At 37.6% G+C, this 24,249-nt stretch overlaps 1 protein-coding gene across 1 annotated transcript in view; it reads right to left on the bottom strand.

The window, feature by feature from the left end:
• Positions 1 to 359: 359 nt before the first annotated feature.
• The window catches only part of Mtpn (myotrophin), a 34,618-nt gene continuing 10,728 nt past the window's right edge, over positions 360 to 24,249 (bottom strand). Inside the window, exons 2-4 of the mRNA XM_005365825.2 lie at positions 17,924 to 18,037; positions 17,075 to 17,158; positions 360 to 3,541 (exon numbers count right to left, since the gene is read on the bottom strand). Coding sequence (XP_005365882.1) covers positions 3,455 to 3,541; positions 17,075 to 17,158; positions 17,924 to 18,037 — 285 coding nt within the window. The 3' untranslated portion in view covers positions 360 to 3,454. The remainder of the gene's footprint in view (positions 3,542 to 17,074; positions 17,159 to 17,923; positions 18,038 to 24,249) is intronic.

Below are 24,249 nucleotides of genomic sequence, written 5' to 3' on the forward strand. Positions count from 1 at the left end.
CTAAGAGAGCCATGGAAAGGATTGCAAAGACAGCCCTATGACCCTACTTTCTTCAAAATCAGTTAATATCTCTGATGCTCTATTGGCAATGTTTTGTTCTCAGTCAGTAAGGAGGGTTCCGGGACTCGTATACAACAACACTGGGAATCCGATGACTAATACTGAAGTAATCTCTCCATGAGAGCAAAATCTACTCCCATTAGGTCTTTAATATTTGGCTTCTTTTCCCACTTATTTCTTCTAGAAGTGGGATAAAATCAGATTAAAACCTCAAGTCAGGCAAGTTTTTTGGATAGCTGAAGGAAGTCTGGGAATGAAGGCGACAGTGACTGGGAGATAAACATGTTTCTGACATGTTATCTGTAGCACAATTCAAGTTTATTCCATTTGTTCTTGCAACACGAAACTTAAACACAGTATTAGTTAGCATTCGGATGTACATGAACTAGGATACTTATGAAAAACCCAACTGTGTCAAAGGAATGACATTGTGTAACCATGAACTCAGATATACCAAAAATGCACAGAGCACTAGTCTTCCTCCATACTGCTTAGAAAGATTGATTGTTTCTCCATTTACAAAATAGAATCAGGACAATTTAAATTTTTAAATTTTGCATGCAAAACACTGCAATTGCTTATTTATGTAGGAGGGCACTCTTACCAGCTTCTTCTATACACAACCAAGTATACAATATTACATGAAGAAAACAGCAGCTGAGCTGAAGTTAAAAAAAATCAAGTACACACAAATTGAAGCTTCGTTATCGGGGAAAAGAAGAAATGACTAGAAGGCTACTAGTTTGAGCTTCCACATGCTGCAGTTACTGCCTTTCTTCGTGTGCAGCTGCTTCTAGACAGATGAGCTGGGATATGCAAGTGCTGTATTAGAACTCAAATCTATAGATGCCGGCATGAAGCTGTGGGGGGATTTGTTAGTACGCTAACCACCAATAGGCAAATTATGTTTTTATTTGATACAGTGCATATGAAATGATGGATTTGATATAAAACTATAGAACATGCAGATTTTTTCTAGATGTTAAATAGTACATTAGTGGAGAACAAAACTTAACCTTTTATTAATGCATGTAGTACCAAAAGCAGACATTTTAGCTTCCTTTATTCAAAAATATTAACATTAAGTGTCATGAATTTCTCTGCCAAGTGGTTCAGAAATACATTATAAATAACCTAGTTTTTTTATTTTTTATTTTATTTTTTAAAGAAACTGTAAACCATCCTGGTCTGTCTATCCTAGTCTATGTTTATATGCTATTTTCTCAAGCAATCACTTCATAGCTATGGTTTACAAAATGGCCAACAAAGGGGGGTGGGAGGCAAAACAGTCCCTTACTGCATTACAAGGAACACCAGGATAAACTGTACAAAGAATCCTATGGTTTCAGTACCATAATGACCGTAGAAAGCAGATCCTAGGTTAGGAATGATAAGACAATATATTCTCTGCAATAGCCAACTCTAACAAAACACTCTGAAAAAAAAACCGAAAATTGTGTAAAGGGTTAAAATTCAAGCCTTTAAAATAGCAGTATGCCAGGAGGTGAAAACCAAGGTCTCAAAAACACCCTGTTCCATTACATTGATAGTTACAGATGATGAGTGTCCTCTACTTCCTATCTGGATGTCCAACTCTAAGCTTTGTGGCCTTTTGGCTAAGATCAAGTGTAGAATGTCCAACTCTAGTAGATTGCATTAAGACAGCAGAGTTAGCCAAATACACCAAAATATTTAAACTACTCTTTTGTGATTGTTTTCTTGGACATAGAAAAATTACAGGGTCAGGCTAGTTGAAAGTGAAAAAGCCACAGGATAAAAAAGAGTTCATGGGAGAACACACACACACACACACACACACACACACCAACCATCCATACATCAACTGATCAAAAGTTATTTAGCCAGGCTGTTCGTGGTAATAGTTTAACTATTAGTAGAATGCTACATTGCCTTAAAAAAATCATATTAGTTTTTTAATTATCCATAATCTGAATATAAGTCCCTATCCCACCCACCCTTTAAAAATTTGAGGTACATTCAATTATTGCATGACTTGGCTAAGGAAAGACTGTAATAGTTTTTGTAAGCCTGTATGAATGGCAAGTCAAAGAAATCCTAATGCTTTAAATGTAGGATATCAAATTTAATCATTTATTGTTCATAAATTAAAATTTAGAGATAAGTCTAAATTTTCTGCAGGTCCTAAGAACACCATTTTAGGGCACTGTATTCTAAGAACACAGACTGTATTGTGAAGTTGTCACTTGTATGCAATGTATGATTGTTAAGAGAAACAAAAACACTACAGAGGTGAAGCAGTGTTGGCCCAGCAAGAGTCAATCAACAGCTCAGGGAGACCTGGTAACGAGCACATTTTTGAAGGGATGAGGTTCCATCTATTCAAATAGTGCATCTCACCCCAGTGATAGCTTTGGTGCACTAAAAAAAAAAAAAAAAAATCAGCATCCATGGTAGGTCTCAGAGAGGCATCCCAAAAAATATTCTTCATTCTCAAAACACAACTAAGGCTGATTCACTCAAACAGCAAATGAAGACAATCCGTAAGTACTAAGACAACTGTTCTCTCTTTATAAGATACTAACACGTTTATGGCTATGATTTATTTTTAAATCTCCTTTTACTACCAGCAGGAGTCTCAAAGTGTTTCAATGTTATATAAATGTCTAAGTCTAAAGGAGAAAAAAAAAAGAAATAAGCATACTGGAATGATTTCTCCTTTAGGCTCCTAGAATTTAACATTTTATAAATAAAACTAGTCAGTTTTATCTAACGAGACATAAAATTGATGTGAAAGGGGAGAGAAAATCCAAAGTTTAGTCATCCAGCAATTTAGGGGTGCGCCACTTATCTGAGCTTTCACAAAAATATTTAAGTCATTCAAGATTTTGGTCACTAACCATAGCAGCGCTCTTACCTAGCCAGAAACCCCCAGGAGAGTGCATTCTTAAGGCAGAAGGCTGTAGCTAATTGCTTATCTCAGCACCCTAAGTTGACATAACAGCAGCCATTACTGTTCACAGCTAGGGCTGCCCAATAAGTAGAATTAGCCTTGTATGGTCAGACCTTCAACACACTAATTAATAAATTAGCTAGGGAGCTGAGAAGGTCCAATGATCCCCACACTGTGTTTTTGCTCTCCCTTGGGTATATAAGCTGTGTATTTTACTAGAAATGGAAAAAGAGGCTGGTATGATCAGGAATCCCAGTAAAAGCCCGATCACATTCCCCACTGCTCCTCCAAAACATGTTTTCCCCCCCTTGGTAGTCTGACTTGTTATGAATTTCTCTCTCCTCTCACCCTTCTTAAAGTATTTAGCTGAAGAAGCTGGCAGATAGAAAGTGACAGACAGACAGGCAGCAGTGTGAGGCCACAGGAGAGTCATTCTTCCCAAGTTATCAGTCCATCCATCCATTACTGGAGAAGAGCTTTGATTGCCTGGTTGTCAGTGGCTTCAAGGGCAGTCAGTCCATCTGGGCCTTTCACAGTCTTATCAGCACCCTGGAAAAGAGAGGAGGAAACCTTCATCAATTGAACTCACACTAGAGAACAGTGAGTGCCAGAGGTGGGTGGCTATGTGGCACAGCCCTTTTATACTCTGATCCTTGGAATCCTTGGTGGAAGGATTGAACCAATTCTGGAAAGTTGTCCTCTGTCCTTCGCACTGTGCTATGACATGTACATGCTCAGACTAACATATACACAGTAAGATAAAAAAATTAAAATGCATTATTATTTTCCAGGAGTTAGACATTTTAAGAAACAAAACAACTGTCTTGGGTACTGTTCTATTGCTGTGAAGAAACACATGACCAAGGCAACTTATAAAAGAAAGCATTTAACTGGGGGCTTGATTACAGTCTTAGAGGGTTAGTCCATGACCACCATGGTGGGGAGCAATAAGAGCAGGTGATATGGGAGGGTCTTCTGTTTTTATGTTGATTTCATTGGTTAATAAAGAAACTGCCTTGGCCATTTGATAGGCCAGCCCTTAGGTGGGTGGAGTAGACAGAACAGAATGCTGGGAGGAAGAGGGAAGTGAGGCAATCGCCATGCCTCTCCTCTCTGGGACAGACGCCATGGAGCCAGCCACCACCTCATGGTGCTACACACATTAAGAGAAATGGGTTAACCAAGATGTGAGAATTAGCCAGTAAGAGGCTAGATATAATGGGCCAGGCAGTGTCTATATGAATACAGTTTGTGTGTTGTTATTTCGGGTGTAAAGCTAGCCATGAGGGAGCCTGGCAGGACAAAAAGCAGGCCCGCAGCTTCATCTACAAGCAGGCATGCCACGAGAGCAATAGGTGAGATCTTACATTTGCTCCATAAGCTCAAAGTGAGAGTGAAAGACTAGGGATGGTGTGAGTTTTTTGGAAATCTCAAACTCCAGTGACACATCTTCTTCAACAAGGCCATACCTCCTAATCCTCCCAAAAACAGTTCCACCAACAAGGGACCAAGTATTCAAATATGACCCTATGGGGAACATTCTCATTTTCATTTAAACCACCACAACTCAGCATCAGCATTAAAAATAGTGAACCAGCTTTTACTTATCATATTTATCCAACTGACTAAGTTTCAAAACAATAATATCTCTTGGTTTCTGGAGAAGGGAGGGAGGGAGAGACAGTCTTTTTTAAAGGGCATGGCTCCTGGTAGGTCAGGTGCTTTCTAGTAGATGGCCTCATATGTAGAATATATAGTCAGCACCAATTAGACTCTGTGGGATGGACAGATGGACGGACGGATGGACACACACACACACACACACACGAGAGGAGCTAGGGGGAACAGTGGCAGTGACCAAGAGGAATTGAAGCTCACTTAACTGTGGCCTCACCTAGATCAAACACTTCAAAGATCCCTGCTCCTCAAAGCCCCAAGATACCTAGCTTCCACTTCTGAGGCTCTCATTAATTCTCTCTCCAGCCCAACAGCTTTTCAAAAAGTTCCTATTACAGTGAATTTCTATTATGCCAACATTTAGTCGACAAAATACTTATAATTCAGGCCAGATACAACTAAATGCTAGTATTTTAAATGAACTTAAAATAATAAATTAAAATTAAAATAATAACATAACACAAAACATGTACCAATAAATAACATAAAAATAAACCAATTTGTCAACATGGGTGAGAATATTAAGGAAAGACTAATGAAGTTACTGGAAAATTTGGGTATATCTTTAGGAAGCAACTCATTTTTGTGCATTCATTTTTAGTTATGTGATAATTTCCATAGCTTTACATAATATATTCCTGTTCCTATTTGAGTTACCAGCTTTAAATTTTATCTTTTGATTTCCTGCTACAGAGACAGAGGAGTCTTAACTTACCACATACCCTCTTCCTTCCTCATTCAGACTCCCACTTTCTTATAGTATCATTTTGTTGCTTTGCAAACTTGAAGTTATTTGAATCTAGATTTCTTCATACATTTTGACAGTGTATCATTTCCCATAAAGTAGTATTATTAGATAACCTCCTGACTTTGTCATTCTCCCTGTGGATCTTTTCATTTGCCAAATGTGGTCTGTAAAACCTGTGTGTATGTTGATGGTCAAAGTTAAAATGTACTAACAATGTTTAGTTATTTGAGGTAAGCACTGCTTACTGTGGCATGCAGCAACTACTATCCTTTGCTATCTTCTTGTTATTCCACAACGCAACTCTGTGCAGCTCCAAACAAGGAGCTGTGAAGAGTGCAGGACAGCGCCACACCAACAGCCAGAGGCTTCTCAATCTCATTCGTTCATTTTCAAACAACAAACTTGAGTCTTTATGTAACTGTTAGAGTAAACCGGTACAATAAAGTAGAAGACAAAATTCTAAGGCAAAAAGGAAGAGGAAAAATAAGACATAGCACACAACTGGCAACTGACCTAAAGTGTTCTAAAAATACTTTGGAATAAGGTAGTATTGTTCTCTAAATGCTGAGTTCTCTGGGTGTTAATGTATCCGAGCAGTGAGGACAGTTAAACTCCTAACTCAATATACCCACTCTCAAAACAGGATCTTCGTATTCTCTGCTGCTAGGCCTGCTCCTCCTTCCTTTTGCTCAACTCCTTTCCACCTTCTCTGGCTGTCCTGCATATACTCCCATTTATTACAGACCTGCAGCACTTGCTCAGGTCTTTTCATTAGTTATCGCAGGTACACCCAACCTTTATCCCCACGCTGGACAACATATCCCGAAACAAGCCTGTAACCTCGCTCACTCCTTTTCAATGTTCGCATGGTAAAGAACTTACCAGGAATTGTGAGCACACCATGAAGCCTTTCTTGTAGACTTCCCACCTAACCAGTTGTTAAGGCTGCACTATCTTAGTATTTCCCAACTACCTTCTCCATTGCTACCCTTATTTTTAGCATCTTCTCAACATTTAGATGCAATAGTTTCTTATTTGGTTTAACTTCTTTATCTTGCAGCATGCAGTATGTAGGTGATCTTTCTCAAACATAATACTGACAATTCTCTTCACCTTCCTAAGAGTCTTTAGTGGCATCCTCATAAATGAGAATGAAGAAAGTAACAACAACAAAAAAAAACTGCAAGCAATCTGCTTAATCTTGTCAACTTGACATACCTAGAGTCACCTGAGAAAAGGAAACTTAAACTGCCTGGACCAGGTTGCCTGTGGTGATGTCTGTGAGAGATTATCTTCACTGGTTTGGGTGATATTATCCCTAGGCTGATGGGGCTGAGTCATACAAAAAAGCTAGTTGAGCATGAGCCCGAGAGACAGAAAGCAGTGTTCCTCCCTCCATGGTTCTGCTTCAGTTCCTGCTTTTGAGCCTGCTCTGACATCTTGATGGACAGTGACCTGGAAGTGTAAGCTGAATAAACATTTCCTCCTCTATGTTGCTCCTGGTCATGGTGTTTATCAAAGTAATAGAAAGCAAACTACAACATTACCTAGCTCTCATTTCTTGCTAAATACTTTCTAGCCCACACTGTAGCTTCCAGAAAACCTATTGTAGTTCCTGGTGTCTCCATCATGTACCCGAGACTTCTTTAATTCATGTTTCTGGCTTGAATGACACCTCAGTTCCCTTATAAAGATTCTTACGACACTCTCTAAGCTTCCCAGCTCCTGCTGGCTGATCGAAGAGCTGTTAGTGGTACATGGTATTTTAACGCTACCCTTTCTACCCTTCCCTGGACTTCAAAAGCATATCTGACTTCTTTTTCTTTGTTCAGTTCCCCCCTCTTACATATGAGCTCTTGTCCAAGCAATCAATCAAAATATTTTCCTAACACTTGCTGTTTAATGTATCTGTTTTCCTTTATCTCTGCCCTGAACATCTACCTTGAACTTAAGCCTCACCTTCCCTCCCTATTTATTTGCTTTGAAATTTATATCAAGCCTCACAAATACCCCAAATTCAACATATCCTAAAATCAATCTGACATCTTTTCTTACACGCTAGTTCCTTTACCACAGTAAATATGTTGATAGCAGGAGCCAATCCTATTAGTCTTTGCATTTTCAACTCCTTGGAAAGGCCCCAAACAGGATGATGTTGGTGATGATAAATCTTCAAAGAAATATTTAATCATGCTATGTTTACTTGACCTAAGAGAAACATATACCCTCAAATACTTAATTTTTTTTTTTAACATTACAGAGGCATTTTCTTTCTTTCTTTTCTGAAGTACTTATACTTATCTGGAATTAAAATTTCTGTCTTTAGAACATGGGGTCCGTGAGGTCTGAGTATGCACTCACTTGGTTCTTCTATATACTCCTGGTGCTTAAATGAAAACCGTTTATTTTCCTTTATTTGATATTAAATATCCCACCAACTGAAAAATGTAAAGGAACAAAAAATTTGTTTGTTCTCTACTCAATAATTAACTCCTATTTAGTTATTACATTCTATGAAGTCTTTCTAAATATCCCAGGCAGTTGGCTCCTGTTTCTGTTTGTCCATGGCATGCTGTCTATCATACTGAGCTGAACACTACCTCCTGGCTCTCTCGAAGGCCAGTAAAACTTCTTTATCTCTGTTTTTTCTTTAGAGTTGAAAAGAAATGGAATTCTCAGGCTCCCTTCAAGCTAGAGGTCACCATCTGATATAATTAAAGCTTTGCTCATGCATCACTTCCTTTTTTTCAGTAAAAGCCCAGAAGAACATTCTCACCTCTTTCCCTTCTTCCTTTCCAAACTTAGATAATCCCTGCAGGTGCAATGCTCATTCTGTAACCGTAACAGGTTACACAGGGCTGGAAGGGTACAGAAGGTGGCAGTTGACATTCATATATAGAAAGTAGAGCCAGTGGCTGGGCCTTGGACTGTAACCATTAGACAGCTCATGCTGAGACACAGTCTTGCGTAGAGTCCTGTAATAGGAGGTTCTGCTACTCACAACTGAGCTCTACTCCTCTTATTACTCACTGGAGTAAAAGACAACTTTTCAGACTTAGGCGGCATTCCATTATGACAGGGTCCTTATTGTAGTCATCTCTGGAACCTGACAGTGACTCATAGTCACTAATGCTTATTACATAGTGGTTTAATGAAAAAAATCATGCTTGTTTCATGGTGTAACTGCATACTTAGGAACGCTGTACCCTTGCTGGACATATTCTTAGTCACATCAGTCTCTTACTGTAGTAAACATCTGCATCCCACTTCCCTTTCCTATCATCCAATCTACGTATGTGCCACCATTTCCTACTGTATCAGAATACTGCAAATCGGAGAAACTTTTAACTGTTTGAATGTGTATTTAAATATTACCATTGCCAAGGATCTTACAGATACTGTTCCGTTTTGGAGGTATTTAGTGACATTAAAAACTATCCAAAGGGGCTGGAGAGATGGTTCACAGGTTAAGAGCACTGACTGCTCTTCCAAAGGTCCTGAGTTCAATTCCCAGCAACCACATGGTGGCTCACAGTCATCTGTAATGAGATCTGGTGCCCTCTTCTGGCCAGCAACCATATAGACAGACAGAGCACTGTATACATAATAAATAAATGAATGAATGAATGAATGAGAGAGAGAGAGAGAGAGAGAGAGAGAGAGAGAAGAAGAAATTTTAAACTATCCAAATACGTAAACTACATACATTGTAAAATTATATTTATTGGTACAGGACTTGACAGCACATTTAAGTTGCATATTAATCCTAGATACATGATGTAAGGACAGCTTACACAGTAGTAGTTCCATGAATTTTAATTTAATACATTATTATGACCCTTACATTTTGGTAATTTGGGGTTTTTAATATATCATAGACAAATGTTACTTTTTCTCTCACTAGTGTTATGAAGTAGGGCACTGTTAACTATTTTATATATTGGGGTTCTTAAGTTCAGAGAGATAAGAAACTTGTTTAGGATCAGTCAGAGCTTCCGATTATAAGTCCTGTATTCTGTCCAATATTTAGTAGAAAATTAACTGTGGCTTTTTTTGCAAAAATGTTAGGATGAGATATAGTTCCCTTGAGATATTTGCAGCTTAATTGTGTGTCTTATAAGGCAGTACAGAACCTTGTAAAATACAGAGACAGGATGTATCATCTCATCTGTTGAAGCCTGGGAAAACACATCCCCCCCACCCCGTGTGTGTGCGCGCGCACGCGCATGTAATCAAGCTCAAAGACCTGCTTACTTAAGGCAAGTGCTATGCTACTGAACTACATCATCAGTGCTCAGGAAAAAATTTAAAGACAATTTGTTAAGTTAATTCAACAAACATTGACTGAGCTTCTATTAAGTGTCAGATGTAGTTTTGCTAATTAAAACTTCCAGCCACTCACTTGTTTGTAAGTAGTTTATGGCTGCTTTGGTGCTATGGGGGCAGAGATGAGTGAGTGGTTCATGACAGGGACTATATGTTACTCTCTGGCCCTTCATCGAAATCGTTTATTATGTTGTAGGGCACTGAGGAGAGGGAAAGTTTCTTCTACTTCACAATCTAGTTGGCACAGGAAAGGATCAATGTACACATCTATCAGGGAGCAAGTACTATACTAAAAACAGAATGATCACTGCTTTCTCTGACCCTTACAGTATTCCAGAGCATGAAGACTCTGAACCCACTGTGTTTATCTGTTCACTGATTGACTGTTTTGTTTTGTTTCAAGACAGGGTTTCTCTGTGTAACAGCCCTGGATGTCCTGGAACTAGCTCTTGTAGACCAGGCTGGCTCAAGCTCACAGAGATCTGCCTGCCTCTGCCTCTCAAATGTCACTGCCCGGCTGATTTACTGGTTTTTAAACTATGGATCCAGAACTTCAATGTATGTCTCTGAATTTTATGGCTAATAGTCTCCATCTGCACTACTCTTCCTGAAACAGTATACTCACTGTACAATGGAGAATGACATACATTAACTACAGTACTAGTTCAAAGTTTTGCTTTACCTGGTGGGCGAAGTGTTGTTGCTTTTGCCTCAGCTGTTTTTTTTTTCTTCCTACCTAATCAACTCCAACAAACTCTTAACTTTTAAAATTGTGTGTGTGTGTGTGTGTGTGTGTGTGTATACGTATGCTCAGATACCAGAGGTCAATGTTGTGTGTCTCCCTTAACTGTGCTCTACTTCATTTTATGGAGACAGAGCTCTCACTAACTCTGGAGCTCACCAAAGGGCTAGTCTGGCTGGCTACTGAGCTCTAGGGATTCTCTTATGTCCATCTCCCCAGCAACTGAGACTACAATTGAGCACTGCTATATTCAGCTTTTATCTAGGTACTGAGAATCTGAACTCAGGGCCTTATGTTTGCACAGCAAGTACTTTACTGATCATTCCCTCTAGCTTCAACCTCACTTAGCATTCAAGAGCCAAGTATTTCAAAAGTGTTCCAAGCAGCTACCTTAACTCACGCCTGGAGGACCCTCCCCCGTCCACAAACACGTAAGTGCAATGTTGCACAACCTTACATTTGATTTTATTTCTTATTTGAACAAAGTAACTACTATTTATTTCTAGTTGCAGATATAATGATATGTATTTGTTCTGTTACTCCTTGTGAAATTAGATGTTAATGTCTCTAAAGTAAACCTTCTTTTGGTTAAGAAGAATAAAAAGAACATTTGAAGGCTTCATAAATAGGATGGAATAAGTACAAATGCATCTTTCAACTGTTTTCTCCAAGGACATTCAGTACTGAGCTCTTCTAGTAGTTGGAACATCCTACGTTTTAAAGGGGTGCTGATCCTTGAAACAAAGTTCTTTCAGGAAGCATGTTTCAGGGACCCTTCATTCTTGTAGCAGTAAGTTTTCTCAAGTTTGCTAAGTCTATCAGATCCTGAGTAGTCAGTATTTACAAATAGCTTACACACCAGCACACTTACTAGGCTGTAATGTGGTGGTTACAGAGGGTCACTGGAGCTGGGCTAGTTTCAATGTCCACATCCCGGATAGGCTTCAATGTGTGGCCTTGTGGCAGTCACTCCTGTTTGTCAATTTGACAAAAGATGATGTAGTACAATGGCTCTTGAAAGTTATGTGTAGCATATGTTCATACTTCTCAGCCTTTAAAGCCAAGAGTCAACTAAATTCTTAGTCATTATCAATTAGACAGCTCATGTCATTTTGTTTAAAGCAGCTGTGTGAACCTGGGATGAGTTTACTCAGTCTTATGTACAGTCCCTAACAACAAAACCCTCCCTTTCCACATCCTACTTCACAGGGTTGTTGGGATAAATTAGGTGGCCTGATCTACTTTAAATTTTAAAAACAGTACTTGCACTTTGAAAGTGTTACTTAGATGTGAGTTATTTTATGCTCTGATGGACTGGCCCATGTTCCAATAGAGTAAACTTATAATGAGATGTTAAAGAATGTGTTCAAACCAGATCTCCTAGGAAGCAGGATTGAGGAGATGCTGTAACATACAGCACCTGTCACTAGCAGAAACCATCTGAAATAATGATGTGCTCCAGCTTCAAAGAGCTGACTGGATGAAAATATTGAACTAAAATGGTACATTTGTTTAAGAGATTAATAAACCTATTGTGACAGTTCTTTAGTTATTATTAGGTCAATTTTTTGCTAGTCTCTTTATGATGCAATCTCCTCTTATAATAAAGCAACTGAGAAGGGAATGTTGGATTCTTTGAGAGTCAGAGGCCCTAAATATTATTTGAAGCCAAACTTAACATTTCTACAGAAATTTTTAGGTTTCAAATAATCATTAACTGTGGCTTAAGTTAGTGAATAATTTTGGCTCACCTATTTGCTTATGCTGCAAAGGGATTCCCAGTCCTTCCTTAATCTTATATATCTAATTCTCAGGTCAAGTCACAAAATACACCTGCTGCTTTACTGGTGACAACACTGTGAGGGACTTGAAATGGACCTAAGTTTCATGACCCAGAGGCTGCTTGTAAAAAAAAAAAAAAAAAAAAGCAAAAACCACATTGTTAAAAACATCAATAGCAGGAACTGCAAAGTCCAGGGAGAGAACCAAGACTCAGAAAGATGAACAGGAAATGTTCTTTCTCTAATGTGGCTCCTGGCTCACAAGTTTTTGTTGTTGTATGTGAGAATGAATATGTACAGAGGCCCAGAAACTACAAAAGGACACAAGATAGAACAAAAAGAATTTAAGGGAGAAAGGCTGAGAAGAATAGTAGAAGGAAGACAGGTGATGACAGTGGAAGCAGAGCACACTGGTGGAGGAAGGGATTAAGTGCAGACAAGGAACATGGAGAGGAAGAGAAGAGGGTAGGGGAGAGCATCACCTACAACAAGTACATATGAAAGTATGGAGTACATATGGAGACCCACTACATTTATAAGCTAGTTTAAACAACAACAATAATAAAAAATTCTTGTTAAACCGATGACAGCTTATGCTGGAGAGGATGTGAGGTAAAGGGAACACTCTTCCGTTGCTGGTGGGAGTGCAAAGTTGTACAGCTGCTTTAGAAATCAGTATGGAGATTTCTCAGAAAGTTAGGAAAACAATCTACTGGCAATACTGCTGTCGGGTATCTATCCAAAAGGCGCTCAATCTCACCACAGGACACGTGCTCAGCTATATTCATAGCAGCATTATTCATAACAGCCAGAACCTGGAAACAACCTTGATGCCCCTCAACTGAAGAACAGATAAAAAAAATGTGGAACATTTACAATGGAGCACTACACAGCAGTAAAAAATAATGGCATCTCAAAATCTTAAGGCAAATGAGATGGATCTAGAAAAAACTATATTGAGTGAGGTAACTCAGATCCAGAAAGACAAATATAATATGTACTCACTCACAAGTGGTTTCTAGACATAAAGTAAAGGAAAAAAAAAAACAACCTAGGTCCACAACCCCAGACAACCTAGACAACAAAAAGGACCCTAAGAGAGACATACATGGATCTACAAAAGAGAAAAAGACAAGATTTCCTGAGTAAATTGGGAGCATGGGGGTCACGGGAGAGGGTAGAAGGAAGGGAGAGGGAGGGAGGGGAGGGGAGAAAAATGTATAGCTCAATAAAAACAATAAAAGTTCTTGTTAACAGAGAAGATGGTTCTGTTTTCTTAGCAGACTATTTTGTTTAAATCTTAACAAATGAGAGAAATAGATTACAGAGTGATCCAAACAATCATGAATCATTAAAATTAGAGCTGTACAATAATGGATTGTTATGATTCCCCCCACCCCATTTACAAGTAGACTTCTTAAGGAGGTTAAGTTCTTTGCCACAGTACGAAGCAAAGAAAGAAAGGAAAATAAGTTTCTTTTGGACGTCTTCCTGGAAGATAAAGCCCCCAAAATGTTAAATATAATTAGTAACAGAATGATGGTTTATGAAAACAAATTAAATATGATGTCTGTTTTTATAATCTAAGATAGAGTAAAAATATAGTGCTTTGAAACTTACGTTATTGGAATGTGACATGTTTATTTAAAGGGCATTGATTCCTACCTTATTTGTTTGTTTTGGCTGCTTGAGACAGTCCTGATCTATAGCCCAGGCTGGCCTCAGATCTTCCTGTTTGCATTCTGAGTTTTGGGATTACAGGAATAACTCACCTTGCCTAGCTCCTATTATTTTAACAGCAGTGCATACCACATAAGCAATGTAGTCTGCTGACTATCAGTTTCTCACAAAAAAATAACATTTAATAGTGGCCGGTAACAGAAGTAGGGTATTTTTAAGGGTATTTAAAGGTATATTAAGGGTATTTTTCTATAACACCCTATACTAACAGATTTAGAAATGATTTTTCCCCCCTTAGGATTAAAGAAGGATACTGAACTACTTAAAAATCCTTTATTATCACTTCTATAAACTATAAGAAATTATATAAATTATAAGGGATTTTTATCAAGTAATAATGTAGAAAATTTAGTACCAGGTAAATGATGTAAGAAATGTTGAATGTAACATTGTAAAGCTGCTACCGGCAAACTAGTAATATTTCTCTTGGTGCATTTTTTTTTTTTTTTTACCTTAAAAGTAACAAATGCAACTTGAAAAAAACCTGAGTTTGGGGCTTATAAAAGCCCATTTGCTAAAAACAGTAGAGGTAAAAAAATATATGGTTTTACCATAGATCCTCTTCAAATAATATACTCATGCTATCACTCTGACACTTGAAATATGAATCACAAGAGTTTAGTAATGAACCATGGAGACCCAGATCAGTGTTTTGTGAACTCTTGTTTGGCTACATTTGTTTCCAACAGTTAAGTGTTAACAAGTCCAAGCTCATGCACATTCAAGTTTGGAAGAACCACCTTGCCACTAAAGTTAAGGCTTTGGAATGATGCTTACTATAAAATCCAAAGTACTTGTGAGCTACAGTGGGGGCTGGACGGCAAACTAAAGTCTAAATACTTGTTTTTGTAAATGATATTTTAATTCCTACTCGATGGAATATATGGAGCTGTTATCACAAAATTATGACTAAGACCACATGGTTTGCAAAGGCACAGAACACTGGCACCCTAGCCCTAATCCATGGTATGCTTGTCTCATGTAGCTCAGGCTGGTCTGGAACTCTTTAGCCTGCCTCTACTACCCAAGTGCTGAGATTATAGGAGATTGGCCTATATTTTTATAGCATTGATATTCAGTGCTTACAGTCCAAAGAATTTCCTGGTAAGGACTTTTTAGGGCAAAAAGGAGAACTTCATTCAACTGAGCTAATTATAATTCCAAATGACACATGATTACAGAGTCTATTTTTGCTTTGATAAAAACAGGCTGAACCACAGTGAGCTTGGCCCTTATATCACTCGATGCTGTGTTATTAGTCACTACTCTTCTCTCATGGGTGTCAATATCACACACTCACTTTACCAATTCTCTGGTCTCAGTGAACACATTGTACCTCTAGGCGTGGAGCAGCCTTGGATCAGCTCTTTCCTTTGGTAAAAATCCCATCTAGAATACAGTTGAAAATGTTTTCTTTGAATCGACTTTCTTTGCTTTCTGTTTTTTAAGGGTTTACTACCATTTCTTATCTAATGTTTAATGAATCCCCTTTGTATGATCCACTATAAGGCATTGGCTCATTAATTAAAAAAGTCTTTTTGTCAGTTGGGAGAAACACCCCCCCAACACACATAATAATAAACAAACAAACCCCCAAACCAACAAATAACCCCCCTGCAAAAAAACTGGGAAGTAAGCACATGTGGTTAGATCTCAGTCTTGAAATAGAAGCCTGATGATATCTGTGGATCTCTGCATTTTTCTAATTTATCAGCTCAGCAATTAAACTTAAGTCTTCATTTCTTTCTATCTATAGATATAGGTACGTTCCATACCTCACAAACTGCTCTGATTAATTCCAAAGGCATTTTTTTAAAAAAATTTATTTATTTATTTATTATGTATACAATATTCTGTCTGTATGTCTGCAGGCCAGAAGAGGGCACCAGACGCCATTACAGATGGTTGTGAGCCACCATGTGGTTACCGGGAATTGAACTCACGACCTTTGGAAGAGCAGGCAATGCTCTTAACCACACATTTACCTAGTTATTTTTTTGATATGGATCTAAGAGTAGAACTCAACACCAGTGTTGAGGGCGCACTGTAGAGCTCTAAGGAGATAGTGAGTAAGTGTTAAGACAAGTATTTATCTTCCCCCGTTCTCTCTATTATATTGAAACTCAAGCAGCATGTGCAAAGCCCACCTTCAGTCTTTGTTACAATAAAAACTATTCTCTACGGATTACATAAATATTTTGCATCAGGACTTGACAAATCTTTATATATACACACTTACTAATTTTAATTTCTTTTTCTTTTTCCTTACTGCTTTCTTTTAGCAGGCTGTAATCTAAGATCCCAAGTGGAAATGAGTCAGTGTATGGTCATAAAATGCAAACTTGGTGACTTACTCTATAGAGATTTCTTCCCTTATAGAATACAACACAGCTAGAATGGTTGTTAGTAATTAGCTATTCCCAAGGCTGAATCCTGTACTCTTACTGTGTATTAACAAAGACAGGAACATCAGAAAACTCCTAGACTCATCACTGTCTCAATGATATCAACAAACTAGAGAGCTCTTAAGCACTTCTGATCTTCCTCAGTATAGACTACAGAAAATAAAGTGTAAAATTCCTAACCGCTGTTAAAGTGTGCTCTATCACCCTGTACCAGGATGCAAATTTACTCATTCATGATAACATTTTTATGCCATTAATGCTTGCTTACTTTAGCTGACTTCTTTTACTTAACAAGATTTTTTTTAAGAAGGAAACTAGGCCAAGCACAAACTGGAAGCAAACAGTCTGTAGCCAGCAATTACAACCAACACTGTTCTAGGTCTCAATTTCTTTTTTTTTAATATTTATTTATTTATTTATTTATTTATTTATTTATTTATTTATTTATTTAAGATTTCTGTCTCTTCCCCGCCACCGCCTCCCATTTCGCTCCCCCTCCCCAATCAAGTCCCCCTCCCTCATCAGCCCAAAGAGCAATCAGGGTTCCCTGCCCTGTGGGAAGTCCAGGGACCACCCACCTCCATCCAGGTCTAGTAAGATTTCTGTTTCTGCAGTCACACTCAGTTTAGTTAAAATAAGCGATAAAATGAACATTGACCTTACCTTAGACAGAAGCAATTTCACACAGGAAACATGACCCTCATAGACAGCAGACAGAAGAGGGGTAATATGATGTTTATCTGGAGCCTATAGACATCAAAGAGATAATTTTATGTACTTTTCTTCTTTTTAAATCTTCTTTCTATATCTAACTAGGGAATTCTTAAATGAATTCTCAAAATTAATACCATTTTTCCTTCTGTAAAAAAATTACAAGTTTCCAGTCATTTAAAAAGTTATCAAGAAGCAAAAGTACACACATAGTGTCTTCTCTTGGCAATCAGCATGGAGAGGAAATCTGACCTAAACTCGAATCTTTTATCTGCCCCTTATGTGACTAGTTTCTCCACACTTAGCTTCTCCACTATTGTAGAAACACCAGTGTGGTTCAGAAGGGAAGGAGGAGGTAAAAATACCAATAAGGAGACAAGACTAGACAGCCAAGTTGGGTCAACTGACATATTAAAAAGTTTTCTCTTTCACTATTATTATCATCTAAACGATTTCCTAAAATCCTGAAATTACAACTCCTGCCTAATGACTTTGTCACATTTATCTCATGGTCTAGGCTAGTGTAGCCTACCACTTCCAGGTCCTATGCTCCATTACATGACAGACAGCATCTACTACCTACAGTGGTAACTCACCAAGCTTTAGAACTTGAAAACCAATAGCCAAGTGGGGGAGACGATAAACAGTTCATGAACAAAAAAGAATGGTTTGTGTAGGACTGTATTATTTAAAGTAACTCATAAACCTACAGCAAAGAATTCCTTGAAACATGACAGACTTTTCTAGAATGACATCTATTATACATATACCATTAAGTACTAATGTATGTGTAATACATACATTAATATCTGCTCCTTTCAGCAGCAGAAATTCCAGGATTTCCAGCTGTCCACAATCTGCTGCGTAATGAAGAGGCTTCCTTCCACCTTCTAGTGTCCGGTTAACATCTTCTCCCTTGTCAGAGCAGCCAAATAAAAACAACATTTATATGGATAAGAGACTGAAGAGGGAAACAAAACGAGGCATCTGATTTTTTTTTAAAAAAAAGTTTCTATAAAAACTTGAGTTTTACGAAAATTCTGTTTTTTGCAAAGTAAAATGAAAATGTAAAGAAGTCACAGTCTGCATAATAACATATGGTACTCAGATTAGGCAAGCTGAAAACAATTTAAGTAATAATGCTAAACGCAATGAGATGTATGTTTCATTACCTCAAATGAGTTCAGTCAGCATACTGTCGATATGCAACCACAGAAGACTGCTAAGTTCAAGAACTAAGATTTTGTATTTTCTATGACTATATGATTATCAGAAATTAAACTTATAATCATTTAATTCTTTCGGTATTTACTAAAGTGGTGCAGTAAAGCAAGCACACCGCCAGGCATTAGGAAGACAAAGGTGAACAAAAGCAGGCATGGTTTCTAATGAATGCAACTTACCACTTAGTGTGTGGAGATGACCTAATTTGAAAATATTAGTGTTCTATAACCAAAAACAGTAACTCATCATCGCATGGTTACCAGAAGATCATGACTTAATCTTGATAACAGGGATGCAGTGTTAAGACATTATCTTTTCTAGTGACCAACTTCTGTATTTTTGGTACTGTACTATATACATACTTTCTAATCTTCAAACTACCCTTGGATAAGGGCCTTTTTATACATCAAATGTAAAGCTAAAAAAGAATAGTTTTTCTTTCTACAGTGCCATGATACTTCTAATTCAAATTTGCTTCATTTTAAAGGAGAGTTCCGATTTTACAGAGTAGCAAAATGCCTAAAAGTTTACTTTCTCAATAACAATACTATTCACTTAGCTTAGTCAATTCACCAAACCCTGGATAAAGATGTCAAAGCCTTAACATTCCATAGCCATTACCAGCCATGCTTTCAAGTGCCTCAATTTCCCATCCTTTTCACTTAGATCAGTGCTTTCCTTCCTTCTCATTAATGCAAGTATGACAGATTCCCTAAGTCCATGCAAATTCAAGATTTCTCATATCCACATCATTTTTACAGATATGGTAAGCGTTCCCTCCCTCAAAACCACAGCAATCATTTGTATAAAGTGTTTTGCCACATTTCACATGTATATTCTTTCTTTCTCAATGAGATGCAAATTCCAGGAACAGAAATCATATTTTTCTTCTTTACCTCTTCCTACAGTATGATGTATGGGTTAGGAATACACACTTCATCACCACTAGACACTAGGCAAGTTATTTATGTTCTGTGTGTATGTGCTTTCATAATTTAAGATGGAGAGAGAGTGAAGTACTTGGCTTTCACAGAACTATTGTGGAGATTAAACTGGATGAGCCAAGCAAAGCACTTAACCCCAAACATATAGAGCACATATACTGTCTCTTTAGAAGAGCGAGTTTCACCAGAAATTAATTTCCTCTTCCGAGTTAATGGATGATAAAACAACCTTTCTGTAAGTTAAGATTACTATGGCAATTGAAAGCAGTGACTTCCAACAGGCTGTTTATTTAAGCCAATTCAGCCAAACATAGTTTACTGTGAGGACATTCCCTGATTTTCTGAGTTGTTTTGTAGTTGGATGATTTTGCTGTTGTGCACACATTATAGAATAGATTTTTAAAAATAAAGAGTACTTAAAAACCTCTGATAGCTGCCACTCACTGGTGTTTTGTTACAGAACCACCATGTACATATGAGCTGTTTTTGAATGGAACATGTGACACCTGATGGTAACATCTGTTCCAACAGCGACTTAAAATATATACATATAAAGACAGGCACATGGTATCTTAAGACCCCTGGAGGAGAATGGACAGTGTTCCAACTATTCCATGTAGTTCCAGGACCAGAGATTACTCACTTCCTAAACCTTAGATCCTTAACAGTAAGCTAGAGTGAAAATGTCTGTACACTCCACAATGGTTGAAGTTCAGCTGTGGGGATAAATAAAGAATATGCGGTATAATGCTTAATACAGAGAAAAATGTTTAATAAAAGTTAACTATCATTTTATGGAGCATTGGTGTTGGTTTAACCCATCTATCCATCCATCCTATCCATTAATGGATGAGTCAGGGTCTCATGTAGCTCAGACTGGAGGTCTGAATGAAGGGACCATAGGCATACACATACCTGGTTTTATGTGGAACTGAAGACAGAACCTAGTATGCTGAGCAAGAAGTCCACTAAATACTCCTGATATTAATTTATACATGAACTAAAAGACTATCCAAAGCCGAGTTAAAGCAAGTTTCTGCAGAATGGTTGAAATATGAACATATGGCTTAACATTATATAGTTTAGAAACAAATTTAAATAATAAAGGTGATTTGCTGTACCATCTTACATTCTAGTCAAATGAAACACAAGTCGACAAGGGGTATTGATGAGATCACTGATAAAGTGATGTGGGAGTCTTCTGTTTTGTGTTGATTTCATTGGTTAAATAAAAAAAACTGCCTTGGCCCTTTAATAGGGCAAAAATTAGGTAAGCGGAGTAAACAGAACAGAATGCTGGGAGAAAGAAGCTGAATCAGGGAGTCGCCATGATTCTCCCACTCTAGACAGACGCAGGTTAAGATCTTCCCTGGTAAGCCACCTCGTGGGCTACACAGATTATTAGAAATGGGTTAGATCAATATATAAGAGCTAGCCAATAAGAGGCTGAAACTAATGGGCCAAGCAGTGTTTAAATGAATACAGTTTCCATAAAATTATTTCGGGTAAAGCTAGCCAGGTGGCGGGAAGCAGCCCGCTGCTCCTAACACTACAATAAAGTTAAGTTTTCCTCCCATTATTATTATTTTCTTTTCATATCAGTATTATCTGTATGGACCATTATATTGAAATACCCTTAATAAGTACCGAGGAGGTTACTTTTGTTACAATGACAATGCTCTAAATCATGTTGGATTCTTAATACAAGGCTGCAAAATACGTATGAAACAGTCATGTTTATACTTTGTTCTTTATTCCTTCACACTTGCATTACAATTCTTATTTTAGCTGACAAGTGACAACACTGCAAAGACTGTGAGTGACCAAAAATACAGGATTCTCTCTGCAAAGCAGCACTGAGAAGTTACAGCATTAAATGTACTAGACAAGCGAAAGGCTTTAAGATAATGTCTTTTTTACAGTCACCAAAATAAAATTAGAAAAAGTAACTTAAAGCAAAGCAAAAAGGACAAAAGAATAGAAGGTCAGAGTAAAAATCAAGTAAACTGAAAACAGGACACCATGGAGAGCAATAAAAAGGTGACAGGAAGATCAATGCAGCTGCTAAGCTATTCTGAAACATGAACAGAAGAGAAGGTAAAGCATATTAAATGCCAGCACCAGACTCTACAGATACCTCACAAGGAAACTTACAAATACTTTCGGAAGTCTTTGGACCTGTTCTACACATTTCAGAAAACAGAAGGGATGGGAAGATTTATCAACTAATTCTGAGGTTGGCATTAGTCTTCTAAGGAAGATGAAGACATTACCAAAAGCTTGCTTTAAGAATCACACCCTCTGAGATGTTAGGAACCCTCCCCTGGTTATTTAAATCTTAAACTTTCATTATCTGCTTACTTCCTATTTTCTGTGAAGAGATGGGTATTTAACCATGCAAAAAGAGCTCTGTGCAGAAGCATTAGGCTTCAGGCAACTGCTGCTACCTAGCATATGGGTAGCAATACGCTGTGGACCTTAGTTGGTGGCTGCATCCAAATCGTCTATAGCTCCCTTTTCTCTCTCCCAGGTAAAGGTCCTCAGATATTATGTTATTATGTTAGTCTACAACTTCCCTGCTTTCTCACCTCCTAGACCAGGAAAGACTTTTATGCACACATGGCTGTAAAAACAGTTCTCAAAAAGACAAAGTGCTACAAGTATACTTAATATCTGACATAAACAGGTTCAACAAAACAGATTTAACACAACACCAAATAAAATAGAAAAAAAATATTTTCAAAGTAAAAATGTTGTTTAAAATGCACTGTTATTATGAATTGTACTTATAAAAGTAGACAAAGATTAAAAAAGATAAAACCTGGTACTAGAAAAAGACCTACTACCTAACTTGATTTAACTCAACAAATAATTAGTGTTTAAATTAGACAGTTTTTACTTGCTTGAAATGAAACAGGAAGTCCTGACTGAATAAAAGAATTAGCTGCCTTTTGGGGAAAGCAAATATGAGTGCCATTAAGTTTTGTGTCCTAAGAACAGCAAAATTATAGGAATTGAACCAAGAGAATGATCAAAATCTTCCCTCCCTGGCAGCTTCCCTTTTACTGTGAATTAACTTTCAGGTATGCGCGTCTCTTCTTGTTACATTCTGAAGGCCCACAGATAGGGCCAGAGACTGCAACTTTACTTCCATCACCACGACTGGTATTACTTTCAGACCTCAACCAGAATTTACTGTGACTCTGCTTATGACTGCGCATATTCTAGGCAAGAATATTAACAAATGATAAAGGAGAATGCAAAACAAAAAGCAGAGATAATAATTTTGTACTTAAACATGCTTAAGTTAGTCGTGTGTCTTTACGTGGACAACAGCAAGAAAACTGATGAAAACAGCACTGACAAGAAGCATGCACCCCAGTTCTCTGCATCTAAGGCACAGCAGCCATGAGTAAAAAACAGCAACATTTACCAGGTTTATTCTCCCAGTTTTCTTCAATCTTTGTCTATTTTTTCTTAGCTGGTCTTAACATGGAATAGAAACATGCATACAAATCTGTGGAATGTGTGTGTTGTGTGTGTGTATGCGCGCGCGTGCATGCGTATGTGTAAAAACTACCTAATACAAATGGAACACTGTACTGTTTGTTGACGACCACCACTCAGATCCTGTATGGCATATACATTTAGAGGCACAGATTTCCCCTTTAACTCCAGATCTTTTCTATGGATCTTAAACACACTAGGTTAGGTTCATGTGAACAACAAAAATAAAGACATAAAAACGTTTGATATTAAATGGCCACCTGACTCCTGCTGATAACTTTCTTTAAATGAAAAAAAACATTTCTCTTCCTTTGGTTTCTAAATAAGCAGTTTGTGAAACCAAGATCTACAGCATGAGTTCATATTGTACTGTCACAAGAGACTAATGTCCTCCAAAGTTACTGAAAAGCAGGCTATGTGTGACAATTTTGTAGGACAGCATGTAAATTAACACCAGACACCTGACTGAGTAGAAAGCAAACAGCAAATGTATTAAATTCTACAGTTGAGCCAATGTTCAGTCAGCATTAAGTATTCCCTGTCTCTTTAGAATTTTTAAGATAGTAAGACCCTTCTGAGATGACTATTCGGGCCCCCACTTCCTTTCTTCTCCCACATGTACCCTATTTTCTCACCCCACCCACCTCACTAGTTAAAACTTTCACCTCAGGATGTGATTTTGCAGAGAATTACATCACTGTACCCGTGACATTAAGAGTGTAGAGCAGTTCCAGAATTACAAATTACAGCAGAGCAGTGGGTTCAAATCTACCTGTGAAGGCAATGCAGTCAAAAGGTGAGAAAAGCTTTGATACTTTATCTGGAACTTTCTAATACTGAAAAACTGACAACAGAAAGTAAAAAGGTATGATATATATCTCTGACCTTTCCCCTGCCTTCTAAAAAGTTAATTAGTATATAAATAAGCTATAAATCTTCAAATGTTATTAATATAATTTAGTAACATAAAGTTCATTGAAAGTAATGAATAGTAATTCCCACAACTATATTTAATAGGTACATGCTCAATTAATATATAATAATGTAGCCTCTTAAACTACTTATTACTAGTTAAAATCAAGACCACAGTGATCACTTCCTACAGCTGAGCAGGGCACTCATCTCAGACAGCTTCCTAATTGAGAGGTAGCTCACTGACAGACTACTTAAGGAACACTCCCGTAGTGGGCAGTGATGGCTGTAGATCTTCTACAAATGATCTTACAGGAAAGACAGAAAAAAATGTTACTATTCACAGTATTAAAAAAAAAAACCCACACATTTAAGAATAAAGGTTACAAAATTTGGTGAGCAAGTACTTCTGGATTTGTGTGTATGTATCCGTATATGTGTATACGATAGACTTTTCTTATTTATATACCAGTACTAGTGAAGTGAAAAATACAGTGTGCTACAAAAAATTTTAAGCCTAGGCCGGGCGATGGTGGTGCA

The sequence above is a fragment of the Microtus ochrogaster genome, unplaced genomic scaffold (genome assembly GCF_000317375.1).
Source record: "Microtus ochrogaster isolate Prairie Vole_2 unplaced genomic scaffold, MicOch1.0 UNK4, whole genome shotgun sequence".
Taxonomy (NCBI): domain Eukaryota; kingdom Metazoa; phylum Chordata; class Mammalia; order Rodentia; family Cricetidae; genus Microtus; species Microtus ochrogaster.